Source organism: Elephantulus edwardii, unplaced genomic scaffold, assembly GCF_000299155.1.
Source record: "Elephantulus edwardii isolate Elephantulus edwardi_28Jun2011 unplaced genomic scaffold, EleEdw1.0 scaffold00130, whole genome shotgun sequence".
NCBI lineage: Eukaryota > Metazoa > Chordata > Mammalia > Macroscelidea > Macroscelididae > Elephantulus > Elephantulus edwardii.
In genome coordinates, this window is record NW_006399880.1 from 8,107,997 (window position 1) to 8,119,737 (window position 11,741).

Genomic DNA, 11,741 nt, shown 5'->3' on the forward strand with positions numbered 1-11,741 from the left:
CTTGGCACCAGCAGCCAAGAAATTAAAAGATGTATTGCTTTGGGAAAGTCTGTTGTCAGAGTCCTCTCCAAAGTACTGAAGAGCAGCCATGTCAGTCTAGAGACTAAGGTGCGCCCGATACAGGCCGTGCCCTTTGAAATCACTTGCTATGAATCAGAGAGCTGGACAATGACAAGGGATGATAGAAGGAGAATTGATGTCTTTGAGCTGTGGTGCTGGAGAAGAGTATTGAACATATCATGGACTGCTGAGAAAACAAACAGGTTCATCCTTGAAAGAGTGAAACCAAACTGCTTTGAGGCAAAGATTCTGAAGCTTCATCTGACATACCTTGGACATGTTGCAAGGAAGGACCAGTTCTTGGAGAGGGATGTCATGCTTGAGAGGCTAGAGGGACAGCACAAGAGAAAAAGACCCTAGATGAGATGGATTTGATTCAGTGACTGGGGTAATGGTGGTCAGTGTGTCGGAGACCTCATTTCTGTCACCAAGTCAGTACTTGGCACGTATCATTCCTTCTTCATTGTTTCCAGTTTTTGCTATCCAGTCATCAATTATTATTAATGTCTCTAGATTGTGTGTTTGGTCTATATTAGACTACAAAACTTTATAAATATCCTCCATTTCCTCCTTTTCGGCTTTGGTTGTGTGTAGGTATATCTGAATAATAGTAGTATTAACAAGTCTTTCTTGTAGTTGTATGGGTAGTATCCTATTACTCACAACATTATACTTCAGGATAGATCTTGCAATTGTTGTGTTTTTTTTTTAATTTAAATAAGATTTTTATTTTATACTGGTTATCTTACAAAGTTTGTACACATTCTTTTTCACACCAGATCCTTCCCATTTCCTCTACTTACTCCTCCCTCCACTCATCAAATTGTGTGACTCTATGATTAACCACCACCCCACCCATCCTCACATCTCTACTTCCCCCCTTAGATCCCCAAACACATTCTACAATAATGATCTGATACACTATTTGTCCTTATGGGACTGAGAGAGTTCACTTAGCATAATGCTTTCTAGTCCCTCCCAAGTTAGGTAGTGATTTACAAAAATCATTGCTCCTGTGTGCTACGTAGTATTCCATCATGTGAATGGACCATAATTTCTTAATCCATTTGCTTGACTAGTCGTTATTTTGGGCTGTCTCCATATTCCTGTGATGGTGAACAATGCTGCTTTGTACATTGGTATATAAGTCTGTTCATACCTCAGTTTTCATTTTCTTGGGGTATATTTTAGCAGTGGAAGAGATGGGTCATATGGAATTTCTGTGTTCAGCTTTCTGAGGAAATGCCAAACTGTCTTCCACAGTGGTTGTACCATTTGACAATCCCATCAACAGTTTATAAGAGTTACAATCTCTCCACACCTTCACCAACATTTATTTTGTTATGTTTGCCAGTGGTTTGTCAATTTTACTGCCCTTTTTGAAAAACCAGCTCCTGGTCTTATTGATGGTTTCAATTGTTTTTCTGTTTTCCATCTCATTGATTTTCCTTATAATTCCTTTTCTTCTAGAGGCTCTTTTCCTTATAATTCATTTTCTTCTAGAGGTTGTAGCATTATATTGCTGTTCTTTTTCTATTTGATGAAGATGTTGAGTTAGATCATTGATCTTTCTTTCTTCCTTTCTTTCATTTTTATGTGTGTGCCTATTTCTATGAACTGCCCCCTGAGGACTGACTTAGATTCATCCCAGTGGTTTTTATATGTTATATTTTTGTTTTCATTTATTTCAAGGAATTTTTTTTATTTCTTTAATAACACAATCAGGTTCTAGGAGAGAAGCATGAGTCCCCTGAGAAGCTTATCTCCAGAGAAGCACATCTCTGCAGACGTCTACACCGAAATTGTCTATTAAAGTATGAATACAACCCCATTCTTCTTCAATTTTTCTTTTCCAGCATAATAGATCATATTACCAGATGCAAAGTGGCCAGTGCCAGTCAATCTCAACTCACGAATCCCTAGAATGTTAATCTTCATGCACTCCATTTGATTTTTTAAAACTTTGAGGTTTTCTCTCTACATCATACATTCAACCTTCCACTTATCAAAGAACGTTTCCAATTGTTCCTCCTTATGTTAAGTGATTTCCAATCTGCTATCTATGCTCATTTATTGTTCATGGAGTAGGGGAAAGATGCTGTTATTTCAGAAGTGGATGGCAAATTCTGCTTCCTTGTATGTCTTATTCTGGGAGCTATGCTAAAATCAGGCCACCATAAGTGCCCTTCTGCTATTTGTTGTACTTATAGTATAGCTACTAATAAGCATAGGTACTAATAAGAGTAAATGATACATAAGAAAGTATATCCACACCTAAGCTGTAAAGTAATTAACAATATGTAAATCCTTCTCCTAATACAACAAGTTGCCAAATAGGTGTTATACCTTTAACAGCAAATAAGGCATACAGATATCACGTCATATAACCCAGGTGAGGCCCATGGTGGTGCATGGCAGAATGCGGCCTCGGTGGGTCCTTCCAACTGAGGCCTGTGGCTGGTGTGACGGGATAGTGTCCTGGATATGGTTAACATTGTGTGTGTAGTGACTCAGTGGGGTCTTTGGTGGTGATGATATTCACCAACAAAGGGTGGGCTGTGGGTCGATGCTGGGGACTTAGCTTGTTTCTTCAGTGTCTGTGCCCTGCCTCAAGCTCAGGGCCAAGCGGGCTCAAGGAAGGTGACTCAGCTGGCTTCTTTGGTGATGACTGAAACCAGATGAGCTATGAGATGGGTATAGTCTATGAAAAAAGCAAAAGTTAATTACAAATACAAGAAAAAAGGGAAACCAAGGTGCATGTCAGAAGAAACTCTGAAAATTGCATTAGACTGTCAAGAACCAAAACAAAGGGAAAAGATGCAAAAGTAAAAGAGGTGAACACAAAACACAAAATAAAGTATTATAATGAAATGAGTGAAATGCTGGAGTTAAAGAATAAAAAGGGAAGAACTTGCTCAGTATTTTTCAAGCTGAAAGAACTGAAAAACTAATCCAAGCCTTGAGTTGCAATATTAAGAGATGCTATGGGTGAAATCTTGAATGATCCAGGAAGCATCAGAAAAAGATGGAAGGTATACAGAGAGTCACTGTACCAAAAAGAATTGGTTGACATGGAAATATTTCATAAATTGACTGTATAATCAAGAGCCAATGGTAATGAAGGACGTAATTAAGCTGCACTTAAGGCTTTGGCAAACAGCAAGGCCCCAGGAAGCAATGGTATGCCATCTGACATGTTTCAAGTAACAGATGCAGCCCTGGACACTCACCATTCAATGCCAGGAAATTTGGAGGACAGCTGCCTGGCCTGAAGAGATCCATATTTGTTTCCATTCCCAAAACAGGTGATGTGGAATAGAATCAATGCAGAATGTAAAAATTATCAAGCATCATGATAGACAATGAAGAGATTGAGATTGTTAACATTTTCAGTTTGCTTGGATCCACAATCAATATTCTTGGTACCAGCAGTCTGAAATTTTAAAAAACAAATTGCATTGGGAAAGTCTGCTGTTAAAGACTTCTCCAAAGTACTGAAAGCAACGATGTCAGTCTGGAGACTAAGGCATGCCTTAGTCTCATTTTAGTTCCTCAGTTCTCATTTTCTCAGGGTATATTCCAAGCAGTGTAATAGTTGAATCATACAGAATATCTATTTTCAGCTTTTTGATAAAGCACCAAACTACCTTCCAGAATGGTTGTACCATTTTACAATCCCACCGACAATGTAGAAGAGTTCCTTTCTAGCCACTTCCTCTCCAACATTTATTACTTGATGCCTTGTTAAAGTGTGATCAAGCTTAGAAACCCTAAATCCCTGTGTGCATCAAAACTTTTTCCGACAGGGGGAAAAGAAAACCTACCAACTGGAAACAAATATTTGATAATACCATCTCAGACAGGAGTCTAATTACAAAAGTTTACAGAGTACTTCTGGGCCTACGGAAGAAAAAGACTGATAACCCAATTACAAAATGGATAAAGACATGGAAAGAATTTTCACAGAGGAAGATATTCGAATTGCAAACAGAACACATGAAGAAATGCTCCAAATCACTGGCAATAAGAGAGATGCAAATAAAAACCACAATGAAATGCCATCTCACTCCAGTAACAGAGGCAAAGTTTAACAGGGCAGTAAATAATCACTTTTAACTCACATGCCACATCAGAACTTCTGGACCAGCAAATTACTTACCTTAAGATGTCATTTCCAATATGCTACATGTGTCTAGGATTTTAATTACAAAATAAAAACGTTTTATTGTATGCAAGCGAACAGAAAACCACCTAATGATAAATATACGTGAACATATGTTGTGCTAAAAACATTTTTTAATCTTATGCTTTAATATCTTAAGGGAGGAAAAAGGAAACAAAAAAAGGTAGAATTTAACTGAGGTGGATACATGCCTTTAAAAAATACCAAGTTCTCATTCACATACTTGAAAATATTTGTCCACAAAACTCTACACCAAATGAACACTTTCAAACTTTTCTGCTGTTTTAAAATACAAATGGATAACATATTATACATTTTGTTATATTGGTGGAAATTGTCATCTAATGACAATTAAAGGCACTGTCAGACATTAAATTGAACTCAGAATAATATCAATCTCAAACTGCTTGATAATTCTAACAAGGAAATATCTGGAATCCCATTTTTAATATAGAGACTAGAGCAGTAATTGTGGATTTCTTTTTGGTTCTGAAAATTGACCAAGAAGCATCAACCAACATAATCTACTTGGCTTTGATCACAAGAAAACATTCCAGACAACTTATGCAGACAAGGGATAAAAAGGTCTAAAGTTTAGTTCCTCCTACATTCTTTGAATAATTTTAAAAGGATGAATAAACAGTGGCCCTGTTGTTCTAGTAAGCCATGACAGTGATAATCAGGTAGATGAATGCTCTCTCCAAAATTTAGCAGTCTCTCATACCTTCAGATCATGCATTATATTTTCTCCTATTCACAATGCTTCTAATTCCACTTCTTTTACTTACAAATTAATAATGAACCAAATATTCTCAAGCATTAACAACATCATGGCTGGCTGCTTCTGTTAAGATTTGCAGCCTCATGAACTTAATAGAGGGTTTCCATATATAAGAACTAACTCATTTGGTTTGTTTTTTTGATTTGGAGTCAGAAACCGGAAATTGGTGGAATAATGTATGCAACATAGAACTTTTAAAAAAAGTATTTCTTTTCATAAAACTTGAACGAAAAAGTTTAGAAAACAGTGGTTTTTCATTCAATCATTCATGCAAATTTTTATTTATAATATTGCTGTTGTTATATACCATCATGTCAGAATCACCTCAGCTGATCCACCACTAGGTTTCAGAGCAATTAAATGCAGAGGAGAAGGTAGCCATGTTTCTCCCATGGAGCCGCAGGTGGATTTGAATCATGTGCCTTTGAGTGGGGAGCACTTGGCCATCAGAGTGCCTGAGTTTATAATATTTCTAGTATTATTACTATTTATATAATTGAGTTCCTAGTGGCAAGAAGCTGCTCTGCAATCCCAAAGGCACGTAGTTTGGAGCCACTAGCTGCTCTGTGGGAGAAGAATGGGCAGTCTTCTCCATGCAATTAACTGTCTCTGAGAACCTGCCAGAGGATCAGCTATGAGTCGGTTCTAGTCAACAATACACCACAACAACAACATATAACTAAGTAGGGTAATCAATTAATTATAATGACTGATCAACCCTTTATTGTATATTGCCTTTCTTTTCATTCAACTTACTTGTTAGTGTTATGTGCTGCCAAGTTGGAAGTGACTCATAGCTGACCCTCCAGCAGATTTTCAGAGGCTGTACATCACATGGGAGGAGATTGTTTATCTTTTCCCCTTGGAGAAGCTAGTGGATTTGAACTATCGACCTTTGGGTTACGAACACCACTTCTTATTCACTAGGCCGCCAGCGCTTCTTAACTCAACTCACTGTCTACGTATTCATTTACACTATTCATTATTTGGCTTCTTTTTTTCTTAGTAACCATTCAAAAATGTGGGCAAACCTTTCTTAGCTATTTATAATAATGTTCCTTTCTTTCCCCTTACTTTTTTTACTTGTCAGCATAATTTCCTCTATTCATCTATACTATGCATTATTTCTTAGACTCTACAGTTCTTCAGTGTTGCACAATATTTCAATCTGTGAATGTAGTATATGCTAAATATTTGTCTGTTGATGAACATTTGTGTTTGTTTAAATTTTTTTTGGCAAGCGTATGAGTGACTATACTGGCTTGTGACATAAATTTTACTTCCTTAGTATATACACATAGTGGGCTTGTTTGATCAAATAATATTCTTATTTTTAACCTTTTAAGGAAGCACTAGACTGTTTTTCATAGTGACTGCATCATTTTATCTTTCTATCAGCAGAAGATATTTCCAAATTCTCCATGTCATTATTAGTATTTGTTGTTTAGTATTGTTTTAAGTTTTGCTTCACAATTACTTGCTATGCATCAGAGAGCTGGATAGTGACTAATGATGACAGAAGAATCAACGCCTTCAAGTTGTGGTGCTGGAGAAGAGTCATGAACACACCATGAACCACCAAGAAAACAAATAGGTCTGTCTTGGAGAGGGTAAAACCAAGTTTCTCCTTGAAGGCTAGGATTTTGAAGCTCTGTCTCACATTCTTGGGACATGTGGCCAGAAGGGACTGACATCATACTCAGGAGGATGGAAGGACAGCGCCAGAGAGTACTGGGGCCATGGGGGTAGGGGCTTTGGAGTTAGTGAGACTGGCTCAGGACAAGGCAGGCTTCAGAGCTGTTGTGCATAAATTTGCTATGAGTTTCAGGTGACTCGACGGCACATAACTACAACATGTAAAATATATAGAATGGCACCTGGTACACTGAATGTACTTAACAAATTCTTAGTTTTAAATATAATTTGTAACCCTTATGTATCAAAAAGTCATGCTGTGGGAAATTCTTTGAAGAAGATTTTATTCATTCTTCCAGATAATATGGTAGGACTGATAGTTAATCCCCTTACTTCATGTAAGTGAACATCTGGTCAAGTTTTCATTCCAAACAATATCAGTCAGAAAAACTTGGCCAGACCATGACTAAATAAGGCAAACATTTTCCAATTCTACTGTATTGCTAACCCAAAATATTTTTCCTCCCTCAGTTTAGAGCCAGAGACAATGTTAAGATAGGGTAGTTATTAATTTCATTTTACAGTCAAGGAGTGTTTACGCAAAATTACATGGGCTCCAACTACAAATACCTACCAAAAAAAAAAAAGGACAGAAATTCGCAACACTAATCATGCACAATAGACATTTACCCACCAAATCTTGGCTATTGTGGGTCATAATTTCTCTTCGATTGAGTGAGACAAGCCAAGATATTCAAGAATAAAAGAGATAAAACAATCTTAGAGATTATGTTTGACTACACAATTTTAAAGAGGAGATAATGTAAAAGTGGTGAGAAAAATTTACTTATTTAAGGTCAGATGTCATGATCAAGACAAAACAGGAGAACAAACTGTGGCTGACTCTGAGAAGAATGGGAATCCCAGAACATTTAATTGTGCTAATGCGAAACCTGTACTTGGATCAAGAGGCAGTAGTCAGAACAGAGCAGAGTAACACTGCATGGTTCAAAATTGGGAAGGGTGTAACCAGGGATGCATCCTGTCTCCATACCTTTTCAACATGTATGCAGAGCAGATTATCCGAGAAGCTGGGCTCTATGAGGAGAATTGTGGCATCAGGATTGGTGGAAGATCTATTAACAATCTGCGTTATGCAGATGACACAACCCTGCTTGCTGAAACTGAGGAGGACCTCATGCACTTGCTGCGAAGGGTCAAGGACTGCAGCCTTCAGTATGGACTGAGGCTCAATGTCAAGAAGACAAAGATTCTCGCCACTGGACCAATTGGCAGCATCAGGATGGATGACGAAGAGATTGAGATTGTTCACAGCTTCAGTTTGCTCGGCTCCACAGTCAACACTCTTGGCACCAGCAGTCAGGAAATCAAAAAGCATATCGCGATGGGAAAGTCTGCTGTTAGGGACCTCTCAAAGGTACTCAGGAGCAACAGTGTTTCTCTGGAGACTAAGGTGCGCCTGATACAGGCTATGGTCTTTGCAATCGCTTGTTATGCATCAGAGAGTTGGACAATGACTAGGGAGGACAGAAGGAGAGTGGATGCTTTTGAGCTGTGGTGCTGGAGAAGGGTACTGAATGTACCATGGACTGCCAGGAAAACAAACAGATTCATTTTAGGATTAAACCAAGCTACTCCTTGGAGACAAGGATTCTGGGGCTTCGTCTGACATACTTTGGACATGTTGCCAGGAGGGACGGGTCCTTGGAGAGGGACATCATGCTTGGGAGGGTGGAGGGACAACGCAGGAGGGGAAGACCCTCTATGAGATGGATTGATTCAGTGACTGGGGTAATCGGGATGGGTGTGTCAGAGGCGGTGCGGTTGGCGCAGGATAGAGCAGGGTTTAGGGCTGTTGTGCGTAGGGTCGCTATGAGTTGGAAACGACTCGACGGCACATAACAACAACAACAACAACTGAATCTAACTTCTCAAACAGATCTTTTCCCAACCGTGTTTGTGCTTCCTCAAACTCCACTGACTGCGGTGACTAAGAAGATCTTGGAACCTTGATTCTAAGGGTATATGATACAGTGCATGTTTCCTTTTGCTACTATCCCTTTGTGGAAAAGAAACGTGAAGGTAGGATTGAGTTTTCATCCTGGCCATTTGGACACCATATGTGACACATCTGGCACTATAAAAATTAAACAAGTTGTAGGTGTGGTTAAAAAGGGGTGGGAGGCAGAACTCACTAGGTAATCAACAGTGCTTGGTACCTGGTGTGATCACAACTATCAATTATCAAAGATTTAAGATGAGTCAGGGTCAGAGTTAAATGCTGTAGAGATTTTTTTTTCCCCTTTGGTGTGCTCAAGAAATTGATGATGTAGTTAATATTATTACCTTTCTCTAATGAATGATGAAAATGGAAATTTAGAAAAGGTAAGTAAGTTTCCTGAAGCCAGTCAAGCATAAAATATTGAGACATTACTTTTGACATCTTTAGTCAAAATCGTTCTCATATCTGTCAAGCTAAACCTACTCCTTGTTGACCCTTGACGGGATTTCCAAAGCTGTTAATGACACAGCTCTTATTGCAAGCTTGGCGCCACTGGTGGATTCAACCCAGCAGAGAGGTGTGGCCTTTCGCTTAGTAATACAGTTCCCTATGTACTATGCAGTCAAAGAGCCCTTCAGTCCAAGTAAAAGCCCTTTTTTGAGATGTAGCTATCACCACCATTTGAAGCTCTATATTGTCTTTTAATCTACTTCTTGCTCTAGAATTCATAAGAAAGGACTGGGGCTTATTAGTCTAATGCTATTATTTTCCAGTATTCTGTGAGATTTATTCAGCAAACACTTATGCAATATTTGTATGGCAGACATTATTCTAAGTGACTGACTGACATATCTTCATTATAACCCTATGACACCACCCCATTAAGGAGGTTCTCACTCATTGCTGTTGATGTTGTGTACCGTAGAGTTAGGACTGACCCAGAGCTGACCTTCCTCTGGTAGGTTGTCAGAGGTAGTTGATCTAGGGATATTGCCCATTCTTTTCCCTTGGAGGAGCTGGTGACCTCAAATCGTGTGCCTTCAGTATTACAGCACAACTTCTTGCCACTAGGCCACTAGAGCTTGTGGAGACCCTCTCTCAGGTTTTCAGGACCGTAAATTATAAAAGGAGGAGACTGCTTTTCTCCTTAAGATCTGCTGGTTGACTTGAACTGCTATGAACTACAAAAGCTCCCCAATAACCCTATGACTTAAAAAAAAATAATATCCCATTTTTTAAAAAAAGAAACTGAAATATTTATCTAACTTGCTCAATGTTGTACAAGTAATAAATAAGCATTATATGGACTGCCAAAAGAACAAATCAATCTGCCAGGGTGATTCTTAGAGTCAAGGATGATGAGTCTGTCTCACATAGATTGGGTATATAATCAAAAGAGTCTAATCCTTGGAAAGAATGCCATGTTGGAAAAGTAGATGGCAGAAAGAGAAAGAGAAGAAGACCCTCAACGAGATGGATTGGCACAGTAGTCACTGGAACTTAAACACAGTGGAGATCTTGAGAATGATGCAGGATGGGCCAAGGTTTCTGTCTGCTGTATATAGGGCTATTGTGAGTTGGAGTAGACTTGACAGAACCGAATAACACAATAACAAAATCACATCATTTAATCTTGAACTTTTTTTTAAAAAAGCAAGGGAGCCTTGTTTTCCAAAACTAGAAATTAAAGAGGAAGTGTTTTGACTGAAGAGCTTGGGAAGTCCCAGATTCCTCCTATCTTCTTCCTCTTCCTTAACTCAGTAACTTTTAAGATATGCTAAGGACTAATTTGACAACCAGTGCTTTAGAATGGGCTTACAGAATATTTTCTGTTTTAATTCTTTAATATAATTATTATCTGTTCTCAACCCAAAGGAATTCTGTTAGCATATAAAGAACTTGTAAATTATTATACAGCCATTAAATGTAGCAATTATAAGAACTATGTAATAATAAGAGAAAATGGCTATAATATTATGAGAGGAGGAAACCAAATTGCACAAATTTCAGGATTATTAATGTTTAAAATTCCATATACATCATAGAGTCACTATGTTCATGCAAAGGAATTATAGGTTTGGCTTTTTAAAGTATATAATGAGTCACTTCTATTATTTATCTTAAAAATAATCATAATAAAATGTTAAAATAGGGAAATACTGTTGTGTCCTCAACTCAACAGCAACTAACAACATCACCAACTTGGATTCACCAGGAGCCCTGGTTGTATACAGGATCACTATGAGCTGGAACTGAGTCAATGGCACATAACAACAACAAGCAGTGACTCAGTTATTAAACACTCAGTTGCTAATTGAAACTATGGGAATTTGAAACTATCAGTCATTCTATCCTGGGAAGATATAGCAGTCTGTTCCTGTAAAGATTTATTACTATGATTAGGTATGGTCCAGTTTAGTATGACTCATAGCAACCCTGTAAACAATAGATGTGAACCCTAGCCTATCCTGTGCCTACCTCACAGTCTCTGACACACTCAAACCCATTGCTGCAGTAACTGTGTCAGTCCACCTGGTTGCGGGTCTGCCTCTTCTTTGCCATCCCTCCACCTTTCCAAGCATGATGTCCTTCTCCAAGGAATAGCCTCTTCTAGCAACACACCCAAAGTATGTGAGCCGAAGCTTCACCATGCTTGCTTTCAAGGAGCAATCTAGTTTTATTCCTCTCCAAGATGTATCTGTTTATATTCTTGGCAGTCCATGAGATATTCAGTACTTTTCTCCAACACCACAATTTAAAGGCAGAATTTTTTCTTCTGTCATCCTTATTCATTGCCCAGCTCTCAGACATATAGTAGATGATAAAAAAGACCATTATCAGAGTCAGACACAATATAGTCTTCAAATTAACATCATTGCTCCTCAATAATTTAGAGACTATAGACTTTCTCTGTACAGTCTGTCCCCTGCTCTCCTGACTGCTGATGCCAAGTGTCTTTATTACACAACCAAGTAAGATTAAGTCACTGACAGTTTCAGTATGCTTTCCATCTATCAGGTGTGTCAGAGACAATGAGGTTGACTCAAGATAGAGCAGTG

The 11,741-nt window shown here is 38.4% G+C and overlaps 1 protein-coding gene across 1 annotated transcript in view; it reads right to left on the reverse strand.

Moving 5' to 3' along the window:
* Positions 1-9,383: 9,383 nt before the first annotated feature.
* The window catches only part of LOC102859328 (40S ribosomal protein S18-like), a 14,031-nt gene continuing 11,673 nt past the window's right edge, over positions 9,384-11,741 (reverse strand). Inside the window, exon 2 of the mRNA XM_006893756.1 lies at positions 9,384-9,400. Coding sequence (XP_006893818.1) covers positions 9,384-9,400 — 17 coding nt within the window. The remainder of the gene's footprint in view (positions 9,401-11,741) is intronic.